General features: G+C 38.8%; 1 protein-coding gene across 1 annotated transcript in view; it reads right to left on the bottom strand.

The window, feature by feature from the left end:
* Window positions 1-1,020: 1,020 nt before the first annotated feature.
* The window catches only part of SPAG17 (sperm associated antigen 17), a 221,169-nt gene continuing 195,732 nt past the window's right edge, over window positions 1,021-26,457 (bottom strand). Inside the window, exons 36-48 of the mRNA XM_041754035.1 lie at window positions 24,825-25,007; window positions 23,750-23,863; window positions 22,963-23,008; window positions 20,847-20,946; window positions 20,580-20,627; window positions 17,640-17,739; window positions 16,812-16,917; window positions 14,525-14,650; window positions 10,358-10,494; window positions 8,888-9,072; window positions 6,911-6,971; window positions 3,732-3,876; window positions 1,021-1,160 (exon numbers count right to left, since the gene is read on the bottom strand). Coding sequence (XP_041609969.1) covers window positions 1,021-1,160; window positions 3,732-3,876; window positions 6,911-6,971; window positions 8,888-9,072; window positions 10,358-10,494; window positions 14,525-14,650; window positions 16,812-16,917; window positions 17,640-17,739; window positions 20,580-20,627; window positions 20,847-20,946; window positions 22,963-23,008; window positions 23,750-23,863; window positions 24,825-25,007 — 1,491 coding nt within the window. The remainder of the gene's footprint in view (window positions 1,161-3,731; window positions 3,877-6,910; window positions 6,972-8,887; window positions 9,073-10,357; window positions 10,495-14,524; window positions 14,651-16,811; window positions 16,918-17,639; window positions 17,740-20,579; window positions 20,628-20,846; window positions 20,947-22,962; window positions 23,009-23,749; window positions 23,864-24,824; window positions 25,008-26,457) is intronic.

Here is a 26,457-nt window from a genome sequence, read left to right as displayed (position 1 = left end):
AGCAGGTGTGAGAATCCAACTGTGCTCTATTAAGCCAGACATTGAAGAAATTTGTAAAAAATGTAAAACAATGTCCCATGAATAATACATTTTTGTTTTGAAAAATATTTTTCATTTAAAACATCTATGTTAATATACTGGCTTTATTATGGTTTTTACATTGAAAAATTTTCCCAGTTTTAATTCCAATTTGGTAAATGTGATAGATATGACCCACATGAATGAAAGCTCTTTGGGATCCTTAATAGCTTTTAAGAATATTATGTCCAAAATGTTTGACAACCACGGGCTTATTTGTAAATTTTCAAGTCCAGAAGGACATACTGGTGTAGGTGCTCCTGCTTTTTGAAAGGTCAGCTTAACATTGAAAACAGTGCTTCTAAGAGCAAACTTTAGGATCACATTGAAGTAGGTTAGATTTTTACATCATCTACTTAAGATTCTCTGACCTTCAGTTTCTTTCCTTCCTTTCTTTCTTTCTTTCTTTCTTTCTTTCTTTCTTTCTTTCTTTCTTTCTTTCTTTCTTTCTTTCTTTCTTTCTTTCAAGATTTTATTTATTCATTCATGAGAGACAGAGAGAGAGAGGCAGACACACAGGCAGAGGGAGAAGCAGGATCCATGCAGGGAGCCCGACATGGGACTCGATCCCTGGTCTCCAGGATCACACCCCGGGCTAAAGGCGGCGCTAAACCGCTGAGCCACCTGGGCTGCCCAGTTTATTTATTTATAAAGTAGGAAAGATAATATCTAATTATTAGTAGTATGAGGATTCAATACTGATACTGTTTATTTATTTATAAAGTAGGAAAGATAATATCTAATTATTAGTAGTATGAGGATTCGATACTGATACTGTATATAAAGAAGTAGCTATTATAGTTATTTAAAACAAGTATTTCCATCCCACCAGGTTAAGTGCCTTATTGGTTTCTGGCTGTAAGAAGAGAGGAACAAACATGAGGTCTAAGGCCTCACATCTGAATGGCTGACATTAAAGTTCCCATTTGTTACTTACTGGACCTAATGTGGAGAAATTTTACGGGACATGAAGACTCCAAGGGTAGAGGAAGAAATCGTAGAAGTCCTCTGGACCATGGGATTTTCTTTTCCCTGAGGAAAATCTTTTGGTCTCTTATCATAATTGCTGCTTGTCAACACTGGTAAAATACTCATTAAGGACTATGACTGTCATGACCAAATGATTTGTGTATACAAACTCAGATAACATTTTAGAATCAGAACCTCTTCTCTAGCATCTTTAGCTCCATACTTTTCTATGAAATGTGAATTCTACAGATTCAGGCTTAGGGGATGAAGGATGGATATTGATTTCTTGGAATGTCTCCTGTCCACCCAGTGTATACTTCTCTGCTGTGTGGTTAGTCTCCCTAGAGGAGCCATCAGTCACCATAACCAGGTCCCAAATCACATCAACGTCCAGATGTCATGCTTTTTTCTGTGGGGAAGGGATAGATCTTGGGAAATGGGCAATGAATTCTCACTATTGACATTAGAAGTAGATAAAAGATTCAATAAAACTCTCTTCCCCATCTATATGTGCCTGATAGATGGCCTTTAATCTATGAGTAAGGAAATAGATAGTACTGGCATAAATGCTAAATGACTTGATTGCTGTAACCAGCAGCAGGGATCAGGTGCTCTGGATCAGCATCCAAACACCTGTGTAAAAAGGATATGAAGATTGATTTAATTCCTAGAGGGAAAAACTGGTTCTTTGGTTAAGTTCCTTCTATTACTAACAGAAGAACCCTGCCATCAATATAAAATTAAAAAAAAAAAATCACATCCACAGTAAGGTCTTTCTGATCACCCCATTTTAAATTGGAATCTTCCTTAACATTCCCTGTACCGTGTTTCCTATTTTTCATTTTTTTCTATTGTACTTATCAGCACCATTGTAGTCCACATTTTACCTCTTTTGTGTACTGTCTCTTCTCCCACTGGAAGAAGCTACATTGAGGGCAGGCATTTTTGCCTCTCGTTCACTGTGCCTAGAACAGTTCTTCGCACATTAGTGACACCTTTGAAATAAGTGAACAAGTGAATTCAGCTCCATTTCTACTGAAATTAGGGTCATCTGACACAAGTTCTCCTAAATCTCCCCTTCACCCCCAGAATGTCTAGATCCTTAGCCATCTTCACCCGCTTGCTTGCCCTTCAGCTCTGTTCTGGACTAACCTCTTTCTCTCCTTTGGACACTGCTGCTTCAATTACTTCCTCTCATTCATATTTTTAAATCTTTCTCTTCTGATCCATTCCCTTCAGCCAAATCTAGCAATCCCACTTAAATCTGAATTCTTGACATCTCTATGCATTTGTCAACTATGCCCATGTTTTTCTTGAAATTCTTTCCGTGGCTTCTGAGCTATTTCTTGGTTTTCTAATTGCTTACTCTGTCTCCACTGCTTCCTCTCCTCCTACTCCCTAAGCAGACCCAAAATCTCTGCTCCTTTCCCATACTTTCAATTGTCACCTTTGTGTAGATGATGCTTAAAATTACTACATCTCCATCTCTAACTCCCCAGTTGAGACCCAGTCCTACATATGCATGATTCATTACTTGAGCCCAAAACCTTGGAGTTGAACTCTTGTCTTCTTACTTCCTTCTATCAAAGCGTTCCACCTCAGATTTTACAGCACCCCCACCACCTGCCAAGTGCCTTTCCATCCATGTCTCTTTCACTATTGAGACATGATAGTTCCTGTCCTTACACTTGGCTTATTGAAGTGGCCTTCCAATGGTTCTTTGCTTCTATTTGTATCCAGATGCTCTTCTTCAACATATCCAGCAGAGTAACACTGGATTCATTTTTACAAAAATATATTATTTCATTTACTGGATCAGAAATCTTCAATGATTCACTCTTGCTTATATAATAACGTTTGATCAGGGATTCAAAATCTTCCACAACTTGATTCCAACCAACTCCCCCATGATGTTTCCTAATACTCCCTAAGTTCTCCACAAATTGAACTTCCTACCCTTCCCAACAGCTCTCTTCTTGCTGTGGATTTGTTCATTCCTTCTATCTTAAGTTTCCTTTCATCAAAAGTTTTCGCATTTTATAAGACCCAGCTCAAATACCAAATTGATACATAACACAAAGTACTATATGCTTCATGTCACTGGAGTACAGAATAATATAGGAATCAAGTGTGAAGATTTTATTTCTGCTTCTAGATTATAAGTCTTTTGAGAAAGAATCCAACGGCCATTTTATATATGATAAAATATTCCATACATTACCTTGTGTATAATAGTTTACTTGACCTCTGTAGGTATCCATATGTAAGACACACTGATATGAAGGTGTGTATGTGTAGGAATATCCATTTATCCTTTATAATAAGAAGGTATCTTCTGTTCCCTAACAAGATTATAAGTTTGTTTTGATGACAAAGATTTGCTTTTCAAAACCGTTCTGATTGTCTGATACCCCATAGATAGCCATTAACCTTGGCATTTATGCAACTCAGTTACCATGCGTGTACTGTGTAATAGGCATTTTGCTAGATGCATACAAAGATGAATGAAGACACAGTCTTCATCTTAAGAAATTTAGCTCTATGGTCTTAAAAATAGAATTAATGAAGCTATGGAATACGGGAGCAAGGAAGTTAGGGAATAGCATTTTGACTTCTCATTTCCCCTTGCTCAAATGTAATTTTTGCTCTATTTGTGACTACTTAAGTTGAGCTTTAAAGGATATTTGCTTCCACAGGTAAGAACAGGACTTCATGCTCAGTCATAATCTCAATATTGTGTGAGATGTGTGTTGATCCCTTGGTACCATCCTCTCCAACAGCCATGGCAAATAACTCCACTTTCAGTTCTGTTTGCAAACCAGCCGCCACCTACGGGACACAATGTACCTTTAGAATCAGACATATCTGAGTTCAAATATTGGTTTTAACATGAATTTGGGCTAAGCTTTTTAATCTTATTTTCTCATATATAAACATGGCGCTAATGAATGATCACTGTTATGACATTTAGAGGAGTTACTTTGTAGATTAGTTAGGTAGAATTTCATGGAGCAAATGGGACCCAAGATAAATTGTTGAAGAAGAAAACCAGGTGCTATTTAGGAAGAAGTGTAAGAAAACTAAATGCCAACATACCACTGGTGGTGATGCTGCCACCACTTTTACAATGCCCATAATTATGCTGTTTCTTGAATGTTAGCAGTGGATTTCTTTATTATTGTTGTTGTTATTATTATTATTTATTCATGAGAGACACAGAGAGAGGCAGAGACATAGGCAGAGGGAGAAGCAGGCTCCCTGCGGGGAGCCCGATATGGGACTTGATCTCAGGACCCCATCCCAGGACCCCGGGATCACGACCTGAACTTAAGACAGATGCTCAACCACTGAGCCACCCAGGTGCTCCAGCGGTGGGTTTCTATGGATATCCTTGTGGATAAAGACAAATGTAAACCAAGAGAGTCCCTGAACCCCACAACTTCCCCTGTCCTGCCCCTTGGTTTATAGTGTTTCTTTCTTTCTTTCTTTTTTTAAATCAAATTAGCCTTTTTTCAATCATTAGTAAATAATAAAAACTTTAAAAAATGTTCATACTCCACGGTGTCCATCGAAAGATAAATGGATAAAGAAGATGTGGTTTATGTATACAATGGTTTATAGTGTTTCTAATGGAGGACCTGTGATGTGACAAAGCCAGTAGAGGGAGACAGAATGAGCTTAAATGCCAGACTGCTTAGATCTGAAAGCCACGTGGAAGAGGTCTGGACCAACTAAGAAGAAACCCGATATATAATGAAGAAGAAACACAGCAAGGAATGGGCTTCTTGCCTTGTTCCTTAAAGAAAACACTGGCCAGGAAAGAAAGAGCTGTTTGTATTCCTAAACTGCCTCTCCAGGAGGTAGGTTAAAAAGCAGACTTGAGAACAATTATCTGGAAAAAATACATCAGAAACCACCACATGGAAAGCAAATAGATATCAATATATATTTTTTTCAGTATAGTTTATAAATAATAGAACTGAAAAATGTTTCAACTTTTTCAACAATGTGCTTGTGAAGGTCTGCTTACTGGAGGGTATCCAAGTCTCCATGTCTGAGAATCAGGCCCTTCGCCCTGGAGCCCAACAATGAGGGCGGGGCTGGGATGACGCCACTCTGCACAAGGCAGCTGGCATCCCGCCACCACTCAGGTCTACCCAGGCTCTGGGCATATTCATTCAGTGTTGGCATAAAACCAAGCTGAACAGTGGTTAGATTTACATATGGAGAAGTCTATAGATTATATTTTTGCAGAGCCAAAACTTACTGTCAAAAAAATAAAAAATACTAACAGCAGAGAGTGAGCTTCAAAGAATACATGCTGGGTTTTTAGTACCTACAAAAGTTGATCCAACAGTCATTTTGGCTTTTGGCATCACCCCTACTTTAAATGAAAAAAAAAAAATCTGCTAACTTCTCAGAACAGTGGAAGAAGAGCTTGCTTTAATTTTTGTTTTTGCATTATGTTGCAAAGTTTCTGGAATCTTGACATGGTACAATGATGAAATATGACAGAGAGGTACTCATGAATTGGTGGATCTTACCCCAAAGTATATTTCTGTTTGAAATCGCAGCCTGCAAACTACCATATTACAGACCATAAGATTTTAGGGCTGGAAAAGGACTAAGAAATTATCAGGTCCAAGCAACTTCTTTTGCAGATGAGGAAAGCAAGGTAAAGGGGGTTAATTAACCAACAACCTCACAGAGCTGATGGTGGCACAGTCACAAGAAGCCAACTGATTTTGCACCCTATCAAACTGCCCCTACTGTATCAATGTACAACTGTGGCTGTTTTAAGATCTTGGGACTCCATGGACTCCATGTGCTGGTTATGGAAGTGGATGCCTTTGCCTGGTATTCTCATTAGTTCATGTGTTTCCCTGTCTGTGATGAACAATCATGTGTCTACCAGATGTCTTCACTTCATTCAGTCACTTAGTTATATACCTTGAGTCCCATTATGTGCCCAGCTCTGGGAGCAACATAAGAGTCTACTCATGTTTAACATCCCTTATACCCTGTCCCTATAAGTAGCATTCAGAGTTTGTTGAATGAAATGGAAGGAATGTGAAGATGATGCACTGGCCAAGGAATGAATGTTAAGATTCACAAGTGTGATTTTATTATATCTTTTATACTATTTTATATATTTTGCATATTTATGTATTTGTAAACTTTTGTTTACTTGATACTACATTTCTGAAATTATAATTTAAAGTAAGTGGCAATATAGGGATTTTTTTTATTAAATACCCCATTTGGGGGGAATGTATCAAATAAAGTTAGAACAAGTTGACATTAAAATTGGTGTTTTCGGAGGTCTTTGGAGACATGAAGCAGCTAATGACTTTAATATATTACTATTTCTTAGAATGTCATTAAAATTCTCTGGCAAATAGCAAAAGAACAAGCCAAATTTATATAAAATACAAAGGATAGACTATTTATTTTTCCAAGGGACTTTTCATTTAGCAGAAGAATTTATTACAGGATACCTTCAGGTAATCAGCTCTCCTAGTGCATGTCAAATCATATTTAATTTTTAAAAAGGCATCTTTTCCATATAACTGTATATGGCTGTAGTATTGGGACAAATGAGTGAACTTCAGAAAAGTTTCCATAGCTGGAAGTTTAACTATTTACGCATAGGATTTGTCTCATGGCTATTACCTGCAGTCAGCGATGTCAAGCCACATGGTGTACTCATACCAGGAATCTTTTGCTTATGATACTAAAAAAATGAGACTTATACATGATTTAACCTGAATGTATAGAATGACTTAGCCCACTTCCCTGGAAACATGCACACACGGACATGCACATACATGGGCGCACACAACAGAGAGCGCATAGGACTTACAGGTCCGGGTTTGTGAGTCACTTTCAGTCCTGTGCTGGGTGGGGGCTGCTTCACCCTAAATCTACCAGGGAAAAAGACGGGAATAAATTTATGCCATAATGAAAAAGCAATGAATAGACTGGATCAGGAAGGTGTTAATGTTTGCTACAAAGGAGGAAGGGGGGATTCCATACCATTAGGAGAAGAACCCAATAGTCACTTAGGAAAGGGATCTGAGGCCATTTCACAACTGCCTTTCCAACAACAGTTTTCATCAGCGTCAAACAGACTCCAATCCCAGTTTCAACCCTCTGTTATTGGATGCTGCCGAGCAGCTTGGGCCCGGGCAGACGGTCGTGAATGTTTGGCTGGTGCGTGCACTGCAGCGTGGCCGCCAGCGTGAACACCAATGCTGAGTGCCAGATCATTAAGCTGAAGAATAAAGGCTCTTTTGGAAAGCAGTGGAGCATGGGAGCCAGTCTTGCTCTGTCGTGGTATGGGGCTTGCATGTTTGGGGAGAAGAGAAACAGAAAAGGCTCAGAAAACATTGGAGAACTTGAAAGCCCCAGTTCGCACGTGGTGCCTCTTGATCTCTTTCCCTGCCTGTGGTTTGTGGGTTCTGCCTGAAGGTTAAAGACCTGGAGCAAATTAAAATGCCAGGGAAAGCCTACCTCCACTTTTGACCTTAATCCTGCTCTTTCTACTATCAACTTCGCCGCCTGTGCTATAGTGGCTGAATTTAACAAGCTGAGGAGTGAAATCTTGCAAGCTAAAATTCTATACTGAGTAGATAGGATCTGCGTGGATGAGTTTCACTAGTTTGAAGTTGATTCTCTATTTCTCCCCACCCATTCTGTGGGCAGCAACCAAAAAAAAAAAAAAAAAAAAAAAAAACCTCAATAATGTCTGATCTGGTGGTCTGATTGTTTCTGAGGAAACACACATGATTCCTGAAGCTGGGTAGTTGCCTCAACCAAAACGGGATGTTGATCTTTTAAACTGGATGCATGTGTAGCTTTGTTCTGTCTGATGTCCATTTTCGAGTTCAGAATCACAAACTGGAAGGACTTGCCACTTACACTGATCATAACTCTGCAACTGAAATATTTATTGCACTTTTTATGTGGGGAAAAACCCCCCACATTACACTGAAGTTTAATTCAAAATAGAATATGGGAACTTTTGTAACGAGGAGCTGCCTAGTATAGACATAGAATATACTGACCCAGTGGGAAGGACTGAACTCCCGCACAAAGCAGTGACCCACAGCCATGCTGACAAAGCATCATGCCACAAACAAACAGGCCCACAGGGGATCTGAGATCCAGCCTTGCTCTAGCCTACAAGACCTAAAAACATGTTGCTTTGATCCTCTGTAATAATCTCTAAGGTCTGTCTTTACAAGTTCTATAATTTTATTGATCTAGAAACAAAGGACTCTTTTTCTTGTCACTGAATGCCATATACAGTGTATTTTCAACTAGGAGGAGAGGTTGTGAGTTATGATCAAGTTAGATCTTCAGAGGCAAAATGGCCCTAATTACTCAGGTTTTTTTTTTTCCTTTTTGCCTCAATTATTCAGAAATAATGTAATGAAAGTCACTTTTAGGTCAGAAAGTGCAAACATGTCAGCTGGTATTATAGTTGGTGGTGGATTTGAGAAACAGACTTTCTGAATTTTGTGCACTAATTACTGTAACACTTGTACAACTTCCCCTTTACTTTTTGCTACTGTTGATCAGCCCTTGAGTCGCTTCTCCCAAAGTATGAATAGGAATTCATGGGAGGGCCAAGAAGCACCCACCACATGGTTGAAGTCTGATAAATACTGAACTGGCAAAGAATGAATGAATGCATGAGTAAATGATTGTATGAATGCTGTGAAGATTCAGGAGTCAAGTTTGGTTCAATAAACATTCAAGGATGGAGGTAAGCCAAAGATAAGTCCCTGCATAGGAGAAGGCGACCTGCACAGGCGACCTGGTGCCTCAGCCTCACCTGCAGAAGTCCACTCCCACGTTCTTGAGCTTTACAGTGGTTGCGTAGGTGTGTCCCTCTTTAAGCACGCCAAACTTCACCGATGGTGGGATCAGGTGGAAACCAAAAGGGGATGAATTCACATTATTAATGGCAGCAGATGCAACAGAGGATGTTTTCACTCTTCCTCCAACAGAATCCTGCACCTTTGTGTGAAGAAAACAGTAGTCAAATCAAAGGAAACGATTTCTATGTCACATTCCCAAGATAAGAAAAAGGCTCAACTGCCAAAGGAAAGTAACCACTTGGCTGTGGGAATAAATGAGCATCAAAAAGTCTCCTGCAATCCTAGAGCAGCACTGCAAGAAGTATTGTAGGCTTTGTTTTAAGGATAAAGAAGCTCAAATTCAGAGATTTATAAGACACCATTTGCTCAAATGATAACTGGTGCAGTAAAGGTTCAAAGTCAAGTTTGCCTGGTTCTAAACTTTATGCTCTTGGCACCAGTGATTAGCATACTTCAGCTTCTGTCAGAATCACCGGGGAAGCTTGGTAAGCCCCAATGTACTGATTCTACCCCCAGAGTTTTTCAGTCAGTAAACCTGGGATGTGGTCCATGGATGTGCATTTACAAGTTTCCAGGCACTTCCAATGCTGCTGGTCTGGAAATCAGACTTTGAGAAACATTGCCCTGTGCCTGTGATATTCCCCAGAGCAGCCACATGGAGCTCGCCTGGGAGCTTGTTGGAACTGGAGGTTCTCGGGCCTCAGTGACTCAGAATCTGCCTGCTAACCAGATCCCCAGGTAATCCATATGCACATCAAAGTTTGGAAGTGCTCCTACCACATAGTCAGCCATGGACATTGCAATAAATTCTGTGGTGGCAGTGAGCACTGTGCCATGCTAGTATCAAAGACTATCTAAACTAGATTGATAGGCTCAAGGCAGGGTCCCCAGCAGAGATGAGAAGGGATCTTAATCTTAGAGGTTTTGAAGAAAAAAGGAGCTTGGTACTTCTGGAGAACCAAGAGAAACCCACAAGGCTGAAGTGCGTATGGGGCAAAATGAGGGTAGAGAACCAAACAGGGCTTGTAATGATGCTGTCGTTTGCATTTTATCCTAAGAGTCATGAGAAGGGTGGCCAATGATCCCCTTAGACAGTAGTATGCTGGTAAACTGGCTCTCTGAAAAGAACGCAGATCAGTAGCATTTGCTACTGATGGTGCGAAACCCCCAGCAGGCTGATTTCAAGCTACCAATGGTTTAAGAGCTGGCTCATAAAATTCCCCTCCTGAGCCTGGGTGAGCTGACTCCGGCAAAGCACAGTCTTAGCTCTCATCTCTGTGTGACCTGAACATCTTCACAGGGATGTGATCTCACATGTACAGTGAACAGCAGTACCCAGCAGCTGGAAATGAGCAACTTCAACGAGTCAGGATTACATAAAATGCTGCCTGGCTCTGGGACACTGGTTTCCATGTCTGTTTTACCTTTGTGAGAGGTTGAGACTTGGGCTTGGAACTCAACAAGTAGTGTGGTAACCTCACTTTCTCTTTCCTGGCTTGTCCTGTGACATCCTGCAGCAATGACTGGGTTGGAATTTTCACAGGCTCATAGGATTCTGGGTCTGTTAGAAGGTTTAAATTGTGACACATGAACATTTTATTCAAAGACATCGGAGGTCCTACCAGAGTTTATGAGAACATAAACCAATTTGGGAAACTTCTCTTCTTTCCTTTTTAAAGAACTTATTTAAAGAAATAAAGGCTTTTAATCAATTCTAGTGTTACAGCTTTACAGTCTATGAAGAGATTTTATCTAATATCAGTTCTCACAACACCCCTAGGAGATGGGCAGGGCAGAGTCTCATTAGCATCATCTCTTTTAAGTAAATGAGAAAAATCAAATTCTGAGAAGCTGAGTGACCAGGGTTCTCTCCATTAAATCAACAAGGTACAACACAATAAACACTGACTCTGAAAGATCTCTTAAAACCAATGGGAGAGAAATCTTAAATTTTTTGGGTTCAACTACTACATTTACACTTCTAAAAAGTGGCTTAGTGGGGAGCTTGGGTGGCTCAATCAGTTAAGTGTCTGCCTTCAACTCAGGTCATGATCTCGGGGTCCTGAGATCAAGTCTTGGGTTGTCGGGCTCCCAGCTCTGTGGGGAATATGCTTCTCCCTCTCCCTCTGCCTTTCCCTCCAGCTTGTGTTCTCTCTCTCTCTCTCTCTCTCTCTCTTTCTCAAATAAATAAATAAAATATTTTTTAAAAGGGGCTTAGTAATTACAGATAAATTAAGCCAGGGAGTTAAGTCCTCAAATCGCCAAACTTGGTGAAGGAGTGAGCAAAAGTAGGTAGTTTATAGAGTTGCAGCTGTATACATTTCTCCAAATATCCAGGAAGTTGAAAAAGAACATTGTTTTAAATCAACATGTTTGAATATCTTTTCATGCATTCAAACCACCAAGACAGGGAAGGCAAATAAACTAATTTCAAATGTCCACCATCTGCAGGCAAGCATCACAGGTATGTTTTTAAATATAGCATCTTACTGAATCCTCATAAAATCCTACCAGCTGAGGGAGATGCTAATTATAATTATTTTATGTTCGGGACTCTCCCCATTGCCAACCTCATCCTCAAATTCCTACCACACATATTTTCACTGCTACAATATCTCTGGCCCCAGTCATCAGGATGGCACATGACCCATGCAGAGCCAATGCAGGTTCTTTACAAGGATATTTCCACAGAAGACAAGAGGAATAATCTCAGCTTGACTACCTGGATATGAATCTGGAAAAATCAAAATCTTGGACCTCTATTGTCATGGTCCTTGCCACAGGGAGATAGTCTGTTCTTTGCAGAAGAGGATAAAACCAAACGGGGACAAGTAGGGATGGGGCAAGATGGAGGCAGGGAGGATGCCCAGAGAGAGGGGCAATCAGACACAAGGACACTCCTGAAAGGTGAGAGTGTCTGGATCAGTCATCCTTGGGCTAGCACCATAGCCACTATTCTGTGGTTCTGAGCTTCTGAGACCAAGACATATCCCTCTCCCCCGCCCTCCCCTGCCCCACCTGCCACTTTCCTGTTTAGTGAATTTAAGTTTGAGTTCACTCAGTTACAAATCAAAGAGTCCTAAATAATAGTAGTATCTCTCTCTCTCCCCCCCCTCTCTCTTTCTCTCTCTCATTATAAATGAGGAAACTGAAGGTAAATAACTTGTTCAAGAAACTGAAAGAAGTGCCAGGGCTATAATGTATGCCTAAGTGAGTCAAGACTCCACCAGGAACATGCACCTTCTACTAGTGTGAGATAACAGAAAATTTATATACTGGTCTCAGTATATCGATTCCTGGCTCCTGGCATGGAACTTCTAAAACCTTTGGAATTTCCTAGATGATAAGAGTGCTAGGAACATCTTTTGTTCTAATATTTCATCTTTAACCCAGCTCCCTGACACAGAGCTCCTAAATGCGGTGGACTTTCCTGGGTGATCGCAGTGTCTTTTGATCTGATAAGGCTACTCTTGGCGGGCTCCTGGATGGCTTCAAAATGGGGGTTATTCACCAGAAAGAGCCAACCATGATTAGGAGCTTGGAACTTCCAGCCCCATCTCCACCCTCTGGGAAGGGGAGAGGCAATGGAGATTGAGTTAATGATCGATCATGCCTACATGGTGAATCCTCTTCTTCCTGATTTTCACACTTCAGAGTTTGCCTTTGGGTCATGGTTCTCAAAGTGTGATCCTATACCAGCAACATCAGCACCACCTGAAACTTGTTATGGCTACACATTATCAGCCTTGAGACTGGTCACACAGTACTTACCCTGGGGACAGCCCTGGGTTTCTCTTGTTCCTCTGCCCTTCATCCAGTTGACCAGCGAGTCCTATTGCCTCTACCTCCAGGACATATGGTTCTAGTTCATTTGCGTCCTACCTTCCCTGCCTCCACTGCTTTGACCAGGTCTCTGCAGGTGCTCACATGTCCTGCCTCAGTGGCTTTCTCCCCCCTCACTGTTTCCACTTGTCTGCTCCCCCTTTCCCTGTCACAAGCTATTATTCATACAGCTACTGGGGTAATCTTTTAAAAATACACTTAGTCATGTACCTACCCTGTTCACAGCCTTCCAGTGGTGTTTGAATCAAAACTACACATAGACTAAAATCCCAAGCTCCTTATGCAGCATCACACAGTCTTATCTCTGCCGCTCCCTCTGACTTCACCTTTCTTTACTTCTTCCTTTGTTCATTTTCTTCCAGCTATATACCCATTTTTCCACTTCTCCCCTAAAGGTCTTCATACTTGCTGTGTCCCTCTCCCCCAGTGTTTGCACAGCTGGCTTCTTCTAGTCCTTCTAAGCTCACATGTTCTTTCCCAGAGGGGCCTCCTAACTGCCTGATGATATGCTGTCTCTCTCCCCAAGACACTCTCTATACATTATACATGGTTTTACTCTGTGATAAGTAATATGAATTTATCTAATTCTAATTATTTATTATCTAGGTCTTCCCATAGTATGCATAGCTCTATAAGGCTTTACACTGCTGCATTTCTGTGCCTAGGACATGCCTGGCATATAGTAGGCATTGCATAAATTGTCCACTAAATGAATAAACTTTATACAAGAGATAACTTTAAAATCAGGAAAGTCACGTGTAGGGTAAACTCCTCAAGTTACCCCAAAATGTGGCAAGATGCTCCCTCTGTAAGAGGTAACTAAGATCTATTGGCAGACTCCCATTTCACTTTACTTTTTTTAAAGGATTTTATTTATTTATTCATGAGGGACAGAGAGAGAGAGAGAGAGAGAGAGAGAGAGAGAGAGGCAGAGACATAGGCAGAGGGAGAAGCCGGTTCCTTGCAGGGAGCCTGATGTGGGACTCGATCTCAGGACTCTGGGATCAGCACCTGAGCCAAAGGCAGATGCTCAACCGCTGAGCCACCCAGGTGCCCCCCAACTCACTTTCAATAAGGACCATGTCCACAGGTGTGAAGAAGTGCAAATTCACCTACAGGATTTAAATTACTGTTTTTCTTTTTTCTGACAACCATAAAGTGGAATTAGTTTCAGTGAAATCAGTGTAATGTGATTCCCCTGTACTATAATGACTTTGTATTATTCCATACTTTAATCTCTGCTACCTCAGTGCGATGATGTGCTGTATAAGATAGAGACTACATTCTATGTTTCTCTTCTAGCACCTTCAGATCAAAAAAGTACTAAAATGATAGGTAAATCTGAGTCCAAATACCAAATTACTGGCTGCTCCAAAAAAGCTACCGGGTTCCTGATCTTTAGTAAACAAGGCAAGCTCCCAGATCCATGAGGGATGACATCAAATTATGCAATAAATTAATTAAAATAAATAAAATAATTTAATAAAGAAATAGACTACAGCAACAATCTAGAAAAATATATTTACCATTTTCTACTTTCAATCTGGGACTTAGTCATTCTCAAAATATTTTTTGAGATATTTTGATGTACTAGGAAGCCTTACAAAGCTCTTTAGCTCCAGGATCTGTGACCCTTTAGAATTTTTTCTGTAACCACAACTATACATTCAGATCCCAGTGCCATCTTTCCTAGTCCAAAAAGACACAATCTTCAGTTTTGAGAAAGAATAAATAAATAACTACCATACCGTCGATAGGTTTTGCTAAATTTTCAGTTTGGTTCTGGCCAGCAGACTCCGTGATGTCCACAAAATTCTTCAGTTTTGGAAGACCTGTTGTTCTTAAGGATTCCTGTTCTGAATCTTGCTGGCAATCTAGAGAACCCCAAAGAAATATTATAAAATAATACTCTGGACAATGATACAAGGACTACTGATGTTTCTACTCTTCTTAAAATGAATGATGTGCTCTCCCAGCCCTGTCTTTAGAAAGATCAAATGGAAAAAGGCCATCGAGAGGCAGGGATTCTTTATTATATGATGCAATGTTTGCCATTAATGAATAGGACAGCATTGGCCAAGAACACACTCCCTGCAAGTTAGCTTGTTATACAAGATAACACAGTCATCATCTTGTTTGGGTTATGAAGTAGAGACCAAGTAATTTAGCCTACTTTTACCTAGCAAAAGTAACTGAGATGTGATTTTTTAAAAAATTTCCATCTTAAATCCATTTGTTATTATGACAATGTAGGTCTTTATTAAAATGTATCTAAGAAGTACAACATGAAACAAATATAAGATAAATCTACCAGGTGGCTCAGTTGGTTGAACGTCCAGCTCTTCGTTTTGGCTCAGGTCATGATCTCAGGATCCTGGGAACTAGAGCAGACTGGGCTCAGCGGAGAGTCAGCTTCAAGATTCTCTCTCTCTCCCTTTGCCCCTCCCCTTACTCTCTCTCTCTCTTGCTCAAATAAATAAATAAATCTTTAAGAAACATATCAAGGACTGGGGATGCAAATACATTTCAACTTGTATGTGGGCCACTCTGGCTGAATAGTGGTGGTTGCCTGGAGGATTGTAAAGAAACTTATAGCATCGCTCCCTTTCAAGGGGACAGTAAGCTTCACTGAGTAGAATTGTCTGCCTGGGAGCAGATGGGCACCAGCACCATCAATCTTCATCTCTGATTTCTCCCATTTTGTGTCTAAGTCATTGTTAGAGCCTTACTCTTTGCTTTACAAATTCTGTGGTAATCAGATGTTTTCTCTGGCTATGCTCATTCCAGGCAGCTGGGCCCCTGATACGGTATTGTACAGTAGAAAACTCTATCTAGGTCATTTAGCTACCTAGTTTATTAAAAAGAAGTACTAAATTTCATTTTACACCTAAATTCTCCAACATGCATCTCTTGAAATGGAGACATTTTCTACACATCCATAACACCATCATCACACCCAGGAAAACTCAAAGATATTCCACAATGTCCTCAACCATATAGTCCTCTATTCAAACTTGTGTAGTTGCTCCAAAATATCTTTTATAGCTTTTTTTTAAAGATTTTATTTATTCATGAGAGACACAGGAAGAGAGGTGGAGACACAGGCATAGGGAGAAGCAGGCTCCTCCCAGAGAGCCCTGTGCAGAACTCGATTCCCAGATGGGAATCATGCCCTGAGCTAAAGCAGATGCTCAACCACTGAGCCACCCAGGTATCCCTCTTTTATAGGTGTTTATTTTCTCAATCCAGCATCCAGAGAAAGAGAGAGTGAGTGAGTGAGCGAGTTGGGGGAGGGGCAGAAGGAGAAAGAAAGAAATCCTCAAGCAGACTCCCCACTGAGCAGGGAGCCCAATGTGGGCTCCATCTCACAACCCTGAGATCATAACCTGAGCCAAAACAAGAGCCACTTAACCAACTGAGCCACCCAGGTGCCCTTATTCTCTTTTAATATAGAGCAATCATCCCATTTTTTTTCTTTTAATGCCATTGACTTTTTTTGAAGAGTGCAGAACAGTTATTTCATAGAATATCTACACTCAATTTGTCTGATTATTTCCTCATGGTTAAATTCAAGTTAATGATTTTTGGCAAGAATTCTACATAGGTCCTAGGCACTTCATATTGCATTATATGAGAAGGCACCTGATCTAGGCTGTCACAATTGGTAGAAGTTTGATCACTTGGTTAAGCTGGCAAATGCCATATTTTCCTCCTTATAATTAGGTGTGATATCATGTGAGGTGATAACTTGAGCCTGCATTTTTGACCTATTCTCCACCAACCTTTCATTACTCCCTTGATTTGTAAATTAGCCAGGTCTTCTAAATGTTTTTAGATAAATTTTAAGCATACAGGATGAAAACTAAATTGTATTTATATTTTGGTTTTCTTTGTAATATACAGGTCACAGTAGGTTACATCATTAGCTATGATTGAGACAAAAGATGGTAGGAACTAGTTATATCTTAAGAGGCCTTTAGTAGGCATTCTGCACTTAGCACATTAACAGGAATAAGAGCTACATGAACATATTACCTGGATGAAGTTCATCAGATGCATTCGGAAGACCTGTTTTGTTTGCATCTTCCTCTGTCTTTGTAAAAGGAGGCAAGTTTTTGGAAAGGGTGTCCAGATAATTAAACTGAAAGGAAAAACCAAAACACTTCTTTGGACTTACACTAGCCTGGATGGCAATCACCACAAGAATGTTAAGTTGATGAGCCATGATGAAAGCGTATACATTTTTTTATGCTATGAAAAGAAAGTTTGCAAACTAAAGGTTTTTCAATAGACTGTTTAACTCCATTCTAGATTTTGTCATTCTGTCATACATTCCTATAACTTCTTCTTAGGCAGCATTTGATTACTAGCAGCATCTGGAAAAGTCATAGCAATACAGAGAGCTCTAAACACATGAAAACATTCATGTTGCTTGAGAGTTTCAAGGATTCGTAGAAGAGGGGTTCTCTGTCTCCACGGGTTTCCAAGAACTCATAATGATTTAGTGCTATTTCAGCTGCAGATGGATGCAGAAATTTTAATGGAATAAAAGCTTCAAAGTATAATTTATAAGAGGATAAAATAGGGAGAATTGGGCCCAAAAAAGGGTTTAAAAGAGATGGGAGAGGGTAATTAATAGTGATAATGCAAGGCAGAGAGGTAGAGTGGTAGTAATACATTGGCAGTGAACTTCTTAGGTGCAAGACTTGAAATTAGTCTTTTCATATGCTTGTGAGGACATGGATTTGATGAAAGGTAAAGTCAGTTGGTCTGATGTGGGAAAGTAACATCAGGAATGACATATGCATTGCATCAACTTTTATAAAGACTCATATTCAATCGTTGTTAATTATATTCAGTTACCTGAGACTGATATAACTTGCTCAATTCAGATTTGAAGTAGGGTGATATGACTTTGTTCCTAATTTCCTTTAGGTAATTTTGCGTATTTTCAATTTCCTTCCTGGTTGATATTTCCATAATAATAAAAAGAAGACACAGAATATTTAAAAATGTTATTTGCATGTGTTTTTGCTTTAAATTCCATAGAAAATGAAATCACCAACAATGAAATTGATAAGAATGAACTAATCTGACAATTTTTTTTTTTTGGTCAGTTTGCATTGGTCCATTTTCTACACCTTAGAATCAGTCACCTTTCCTACTTCAGAAATTAGACTTTCTTTTAAGATGGAAATAATGATGCCAGGTGGTAGTTTGGTTTTAACAGTTGATCCCAAAAAGACTAAAATCCATATGATTGACCTTTTTTGGCTTGTCTTTCAATTCTCTGAGGTTTAAATGCCAGCTTGATTCTACTGATTTCTATAATTTTTTATAGCAGGGGTAACAAAAGCTAAAACTCAAACCTAAGGTTTATGACTAGCGTGATCAATGATTAAAATAATCAGTAAAATAAAAGTAATCATAACCCTGATAGATGTTTTTCCAATATCAGAACCCTATATTGGGGAGGTGATACACCAGCTAAAAACTTCCCAGCCTTTCCTATATGTAGGAAGGCCAATGACAAGTAAACTGAAGTCACTGTGTAAGACTCCAGATAACCTTTAAAGAGGGCTGACACAGCAGGGAGGCTTCCCTTCGTCCTTATATCATCTCTTTTCCTACTTCCTGAAATATGGGTGAAATGGCTGCAGCTGCGGCTGTGATTTTGCAACTATGAGGCAAACTTGAGGATGAAAATCATGTGCTAGGCATGATTAAAGATAAAAAGAAGAAATCTGAGTTCCTCACAATGTTGTGGTGCTGCTTACCATGAACTGCCTACTTCTAACTTCTTTTACACCAGGAAAGGTAGGCTTCTTTCTTGTAAAGGTACTGATGTGGCAGGGGGTGTCTGTTAAATGTAGCTAAACCTAATCTTATCTGAGATAGTTCTCATTTTTAGATCCTTATTATATGCCAGATACTTTATACATCTGATCTTACACAAACTCTATGAGTTACTTTTTTAAAAAGATTTTTTTATTTATTTAACAGAGAGAGAGAGAGAGAACACAAGCAGGGGAAGCGAAAGGCAGAGGTGGAAGGAGAGGGAGAAGCAAGCCTCTTGATGAGTAGGGAGCCCAATGATGGGCTTGATCCCAGGACCCTGGGATCATGACCTGAGCTGAGGTAAGGTCAGATGCTTAGCTGACTGAGCCACCCAGGTGCCCCTATGAGTTACTATTATTATTCCCATTCTATCAGTCAAAAAATCAAGGTGTGGAAAAGTTAAGTAACTTACTTTAAATCACAGAACTGGTAAGAGTTATGTAAAGTCTGAATTAAAACCCAGGTTGCCTACCTCCAAGCCCATGAGCTTCATAAGTGCATATGCTTGTCACCCAGCATGACTGGGTAACTATCTCTCAAGAGTTGAAAGATACTTCTGATATTAGATGGCCCAGTGATCCTCACTATATGGATAAGCAAAACTGAATTCTTGAGGTAAATTTTGCTGAACTAAAACAATCAGCTGGCATCATTCATCTGTAAGTAATCAAACTGGAACTGACTTTAGGCCCACTGGCTCTGAGACTAGTGCTCTTTCTCTTACACTAGCTGGCCTGTCAGAAAATACTGTCCAAATCAAAATATCATCTTAAACAAACAACTTTAATTCCCTATTAAAATATCTTCTCTCTACTGCCTCACCTGATTCATTCCTCAGACTATTGCAGTTGTGTGGCCTATTGCCTATACTCTTAGAACTGTTCTCACAAAAGAAATCTCCCAGTTAATAAATCCAAATTCCTCTTTTCATTCTCCTTTTTGATTCCTCTACAGAATCATCTTCCATTGGTGATCACCCTCCATTTCCTGGAAACTTTCTCATTCGTTAACCCTCCTCCCCAGATTCATTTTCCATGCTACCAACACTTCTCTTTCTATAACACAAATCTAAGTATGAATTTCACTTTCTTCTTCAAAAACTTCTGTTGTATTCCATTATCTTCCTGTAGTTTAAAATCTGAAATTTTTAATGTTTCAAAAAATTTTTTTAATGTGAATGAATAACATATGCACATAATTCAGAAAGTATTAAAGAATATGTAATAAGAAGGAAGTCTGCATCTTCCGTGATCCTCTAAGCCTCTCAATCTCCTTCCCTGTAGACAATCATTGTCATTAGTCTCTTAGAACTCCTTTCAGGAATATTCTACAAGATAATACACACCTTCTAGTTTGACCTTCACTATAGGGTTGGCCCATAAGATGTAGGGTCCTATCTCATTACTTCTCCAACACATTCTACAAGGCAACTCAGACATTTTTATGAAGAAGAATCTTCATCCTTCCTCCAGTCATTGTGGAGAGGAGCTATGCAAATGTGTGCAATAGTACCATATGTACTACCATATACTTAGTAAATATATCTGGCTTCCTCTCCTGTTGGGGTGACACCTTCAGCTAGGAATAAAAGGAAACCAAAGCACTTACTGCTTAGAGCACATTCCTTATCTGAATTATAAGAACTTTGAATGTTTATGACGAGGCTCTGCATTAAGATCTAGAATATTTATTAGTATATTAGAATTACCAGAGCACAGAGAGTACCTGAGGACTTTCTTGCTTGTGAAAAGGAGTAATGGTCTATGTAATGGTCAAATGTGCTTCCTCTAGAGATAATGATGTCCTCACTCATAAGCTGAGTAATCACTTGGCAAAAATGTAGAAGATATTCAAATAACAGCCTGAGAGCTGGTAGGACCTTTCAACCTATCCCACTCTAAATTTCCGAGACTCCACAAAACTGGGCCTTTTTACATGCTTACTTATACTTCAAGATAGAATTACCTCTTTTGTTCCAACTTTTCTCTCCAGTGCTTTGTTTTTGCTGTGTGCCTGGGGGAAAGGAAAGGAAAGGAAAGTATGAGGGAATGTTCTCAGCTTACAAACAATACAAGAAAAACCTCCACTGCGTGATAAATTGTTGGGAGTTTCAGAGATGAGAGGCTAAGACTTCATTGGTGTCATCACCCAGAGTTAGGATGCTGTGTTTCTCCATTTCCTCAATCACTGTATGCTTGACACTAATTGGAGCACATTATGGGATCAGCTTACCTCCATTTCTTTTCAAGGAAATATTTATCAAATGTTTTTGGTGGATGTTCTGGAGCAGTAGGCAAAGATTGCTTGAATAATTCGACTAGGTGGGCTGCAACTTTAAAAAGAGACACATTTAACTTATTTATCCTCACTTTTGAAGATATAACATACAGCCAGTGCCTGATTACTCCAGAGGGCTTCTATGAGCCTATATTTAGTCTACCAAGTATCTACCAGAATCTCCATGCCTAAGGTGTAATATAATAGTAAATCAGGCCATGTTTAGAAAATATCCTATGAGAGAACATACATCTTATTGTTAAAATGTAAAATGTAGTGACCTCTCATTTATCCACAGCATTAGGGGAATTAGTACTTTGCCTAATTGAATTTTTTCACAGCCAAAACATTAAAAAAAAAAGTCAACCATTTTGTTGAAATTGTTTTTCTAAAAAAAAAAAAAAAGAAAGAAAGAAAGAAATCTAAGGATCTGAATCTAAGGATATGAACATAATACAATGGCTGCTTACTAATTTGGGCATTTATTCTGAGCTTATTCCTCTGAACATGGCCTCAGTGAGATGTTAACAAAGATAAAACAATTTAAAAGGTTCCATGTTTTACGGTTATATGAGCTTGGGAAACACTGACTTATACAAGGTTAAGTATGTTTTGTTACTATAGGACTTAGTTAATTTACACTGTGGCTCTTTAAAAAATAAGGCAATATGCAGGATTATCCAAACTTATTTTATCATAAAATTCAGTTTTGGTGCAGCCATTTCATAAACTAGTGTTTTGGGAAATACTTTGTGGAGCATTGTCTTAAAATTACCACTATTAGTATTTCAAGGACAGCTCTAAGTATGCGAAACCCTATTTGATTTTGTTTCGTGTGTATGTTTTAAAAATATGTTTAGTTTGTCTTTTATTATTAGGCAACCTGCACATTTACCTCTACAGTGATTGTTCCATGTCACAAATTTAAATGCTACAATGTATAGGTCCCAGATAAAGTATAGGGCATCTAGTTAAATTTGAGCTTCAGATGAACAACAATTTTTTTGTCCCAAATATGTATGTCCCAAATCTAACATGGAATATGTTTATACTAAAAGGTCACATGTTGTTTACGTGGAATTCAAATTTAACTAGGCCTTCCCTATTTTTATTTGCTAAATTGACAATTCTATATAATAGGCTGCCCAGGTAAAAGAGTGACAACAGAATGGCAATTGAAGGTTGTGATCAATTCTTTGGTTTATGGTCATTCTAAAGGGGCAGCTGTTAATCATCTTCAGCCAAATGTCACTATGTGGTAATGTCACATTCAAAAGATGGAAAATTGAGATAAACAGAAGTAACTGTGCAAGTCAACACTGTGGAGGACACATAAAACACATTTGTGGGGTAAATGAAGCCTATTCCTGCCAGTTTCTGACCTTCGTCATATGGCCAAAATAGAAAAGGAAAAGAAAATCCCATACCACCAAATTCTTGCCTGCTTGCTTGTTGTGAACCTACATGAACCTATGAAACCTACTAACCTATGTGAACCTATGAAATCCTATAACTAAGTTTGCTGGGGCTGTATATTCCTCAAGTAAATATGCTTTGAATGAGGATGTTTTCTCAGACTGCTTTAGATACATATACATATATATGTATATAAAATTTAAAAATATAGTATAAAACAGTGCAAGTGCAAGGTTTTGGTAATAACTGTAGCTGCTCAAAAGTTCTCTCTCAGTGTGTGTGTGTGTGTGTGTGTGTGTGTGTGTGTGTGTGCATGTGTGAATGTATGTGTCAGGGAAAGAATGTTGGCTGATTGATTGTTTCCCTCTCGTATCTTAGCTATGTTGGAAATACAAGCTGAGGTTAACATAAACATCAAATGTCAACTGTTTTTTCATTCAGCAAATGAAAGTTAGAGATAAATTGGAGGTAGTCATGGTTTTCGAGGATATCACAATTTAGGCAGAAAAAATATATAAATAAATCATTACAATACAAGATGGCCAACATGACAATAGAAATATATACATGGTACTCTGCTATCAGATGAAGGAATCACTGAGAAGTGTATTTAAGATTTTTAAATATTTTGCAGAAAAATATTAAATGTAGTTACCTTCAGTTACATGACTTTTTGTAGTTTCTTCCATTTTAGGGAATGACTGAAATAAAGATAGAATTCCTTAATGAGGATGATTATACTACATACAAATTCACTTTGCTTAAAAGCATTCTTCATGTGCTCAAATTGATTTTTTATAGAAACTACTATAAAATTAATGTTTTTTAATGCCAATAACAATTTATTTGATATTTTTATAGCCATTCCTTTCACTTAACAAAATTTTTAAAAAGATTTTATTTATTCATGAGAGACATGAACAGAGAGAGAGAGAGAGAGAGAGAGAGAGAGAGAGAGAGAGGCAGAGACACGGGAGAGGGAGAAGCAGGCTCCATGCAGGAAGCCTGATGCGGGACTCGATGCAGGGACCCCAGCATCATGCTCTGGGCTGAAGGTGGCGCTAAACTGCTGAGCCACCCAGGCTGCCCAACAAATTTTTTTAAACACAAATCATTTTAAGTTGTAGAAATTCCTTTTTCTTCCTCCTTCTTATTTCATTCATTCATTAATTCATTCAACATTTCAATGAATGTCAGTTTCTAGGAAAACAATATTAACTTTTATTTAAGAGCCTTCAGAATTACTTACGATTTAAGGAAGAATCTAAAAAGCATTTAGAAAATCCAGTACATGAGGAATCAGATTTTCCCAGAAATAAGAAATTATAAGGAGGGAGAAAATGCTCCATAGAAGTGGCAGAAACAGTTTTAGTTGCAATATTTTGTCTTGAGGTACTGAAACAACAGTAAAAACATTGGTACATGAAACGTTTCTTTCTCACCATTACTAGCTTGAGGAGATCTGCAGCATTACCCCTTTCCTCCTCAGTTCTGGAATCTTTAATAGTCATTTCCTGTAGCTTATCTTCTTTCTTTAGAATATGGTTTATATAATCCTAAATCAGCAGAATAAAACAGATCAATAAAAAACAGAAATAAGGTAGAAAGAGACACCAAAATGGTCAACATCAACTGGAAATACTACAAAAAGAGTAAGAATATATAAGTTCTCAATGCTCAATAAACCAGTTACCCATCGAGCAATCTGGAAAACCTTTTTCTTAATTCTATTAATTAGCAAGGACCTGAAGAGTCCAAAGGCAAAGCTTGGAGAGCCACAAGATATTAGAACTGTATGAGGACCCCAGAAAGGCCCAGCTTCTAACTCTATGCTCCAGGATCCTCATCAACAAAATGTACAGACTTGGGTTAGATGGTTTCTAGAGTCTTCTCCAGAGATAGTCTTTATGATTCTATCTATGAATGTAAGTTTAGGCTTCTTCTATATCTTTGCTTCCAAGAGAAATATACTTTACTTTTTTCCTAAGTATCTATTTTCATAAATAAATGGTCCCCTGCTCTATGCTAGATGCTGGGTATGTGACCATAAACAAAACACCTATGATCCTGTTATGAGGCAGTTAGCAAAGTAGACAGTGAGATAGTTACAGATATAGCTTATACAATTGACTATATATTTACAAATTCTTAGACCACTTCCAAACAATGCTTTTCTTCCATGGACAGGTATCAGATTAATAAACAGCTCTACCTTTTTCTGGAGGTCACTAAACCAGTTTTCCACACAGTAAGAAACAAGGAGAACTCTATATAGCAATCACATGTAAAAGTTATTTATCTTTTCAATGTCTAGGGGCCTCAATACTTCATATGCCTGATGGGAGCCATTAAGTATTTTCTACCTCTCAATCTCCCATCCTCTGGAAAATTGACATTCATGTATTGCATTCGATAAATACTGGTAGAATTGCATAATTTCAGGTTCCTCAGGAAACCAAGAGGAATAATTGCCCTGTTCCTGATCCTTGTGGGTCAGGTTACCTGAATTTCCATTACCTTAAGGGAAATCTGCAACTTTAGTTTCACCTCATCCTTCAAGACCTCATGCTGGATGAACTGACGCATCTGTAGAACGTTAGGGCTATTGAGTATAGGGCCTGGGGCACTTATTAGCTGTTTGGACCCAATGTCAAGACCCTTCCAAATCTGAGTGCCAAATGGAGGTCCAGGAGTTTTTTTCTGTTAACAAAACAAAGCAGACAACCATCAAAAAAAAAAAAAATCAGAATGTTTTAACTTTAATTTTTTTTTTTCTGAGCCCTTATTTATGTAGGCACTATGTTAGGAAACATTTGTTAAGTAATACAACAGAAAAAAAGATCCCTGCTCCCAAAAAGTTTCTCAAATATAAGAAAAATTGGTAACAGAACTGTGCAAGCTTTCCTCTTTATATGTGTTATCAGGAATCTGGATATTTTATTTATTTTTTAGATTTTTATTTAATTTTAATTTGCCAACATATATATGTATAGTATAACACTCAGTGCTCTTCCCATCAAGTGCCCTCCTTAGTTCCCAGTCACCCATTCCCCCCACCTGCCTCCCTTTCTGTAACCTTTTGTTTGTTTCCCAGAGCTAGCAGTCTCTCATGGTTTGTCTTCCTCTCTAAATTCTCACCATTCAGTTTCCCCCCTTCACTTATGGTCCCTTTCAGGAATCTGAATATTTTAAAATCTTGCTACGTTATGTCCCATTTAGGGGAGTAGTAAGCAATGTGTTGTCATGGAAATGTAGCTCAGCTTATGCCAAATGTGTAGGACTATTGCTTATTACCACAAGTAGCCTAAGACATTTGGAATGCGTAGTCTTTAACTTTCTGTTTTTATGTTCATTTTGACCTAGAGAGATTGAGAGAGAGAAATTATCGTATAGATTTGGGTGGTCTTTGAGCTCACTGTAGATTAAGACACCTTTAGAGCCTTTACAAGGTTTCTTGGGCATGAATGTTTGCCTCAAAGCTGCCTCACATCTTTATGTCATCCTTGTCATTGATTTTCAGGAGTGGTGTACTTTGAAGCCCTATGTTCTGTAGTGTGTCAGATTGCTTCATTGTAAACTGCTATTCAGCATCTGATGCCTGGTCAGTGATAACCACTCAGGGGCTTGCCTGGGCAGGACCATTGCTACTGGGCATATAGAAAGTCAGAGCTATAGGATTTGCAGAGGAAGAGAATGAGCTTCCTTCATAATAATCTCAGATTTGACATATTATTGGTCATGAAACACTACTTTCAACTTGGATATAGCCTTAACGAACCATTTGGTGTGGCCTTTTTATTTTTCAGATAAGGAAGTAAAGGTCCAGTGTGACTTGTCCCTAATCCCATAATAATAGTTGGTAAACTCAGGACTAGAATTCAGATCAACTTCATTCACCATGTTGGTTATAGCCACCAAATTAAAATATAGAACTAAGAGGTCTTTGTCATCTTTTAAAAATATTTTATTTATTTATTTTTGAGAGAGCAAGAGAGAGAGCATGAACATGGGCAGAGAGGGGCAGAGAGAGAGGGAGAAGCAGACTCCTCACTGAGTGGGACCCTGGGATCATGACCTGAGCCGAAGGTAGAGTCTTAACCAATGGAACCACCCAGGTGCACCAAGGTCTTAGTTATCTTAAGTGTTCATT

The sequence above is a fragment of the Vulpes lagopus genome, chromosome 5 (assembly GCF_018345385.1).
Source record: "Vulpes lagopus strain Blue_001 chromosome 5, ASM1834538v1, whole genome shotgun sequence".
Lineage (NCBI taxonomy): Eukaryota > Metazoa > Chordata > Mammalia > Carnivora > Canidae > Vulpes > Vulpes lagopus.
This window is presented reverse-complemented; position numbering and strand designations above follow the sequence as displayed.